Consider the following 281-nt stretch of genomic DNA (forward strand, 5'->3'; position numbering starts at 1 on the left):
TTTTTAGGATACTCTAATTGCATTTTTGATATGTGCCAATAGATTATTTTTGAATTAATTCATTTTACGCATGATATTTTTAAAATACTCATGTTTTCTTGTTTTGTGTGCAGGATGTTTCCAGAATCGGGTGTTCGTTCATGAGACCCTCAATCATGAAAGTGGAGCTAACGCACCGTAACCACTCAGCTAAATCGTGTTCATTTAATAAGCGAACAAGACGAAATACTCATGCATGTACCAGCAACATCATTCTTTAACAGTATTGAGCGCCGTCATCT

General features: G+C 35.6%; 1 protein-coding gene across 1 annotated transcript in view; it reads left to right on the plus strand.

Annotated features, from left to right (window-relative positions):
• PHALS_03221 (uncharacterized protein) overlaps positions 1-144 on the plus strand; it is a gene marked incomplete at both ends in the record, with an annotated part of 417 nt that extends 273 nt beyond the window's left edge. Inside the window, one exon of the mRNA XM_024717499.1 lies at positions 114-144. Coding sequence (XP_024582992.1) covers positions 114-144 — 31 coding nt within the window. The remainder of the gene's footprint in view (positions 1-113) is intronic.
• Positions 145-281: the final 137 nt, after the last annotated feature.

The sequence above is a fragment of the Plasmopara halstedii genome, assembly GCF_900000015.1.
Source record: "Plasmopara halstedii genome assembly, contig: Scaffold_2103, whole genome shotgun sequence".
NCBI classification, from domain to species: Eukaryota; Oomycota; class Peronosporomycetes; order Peronosporales; family Peronosporaceae; genus Plasmopara; species Plasmopara halstedii.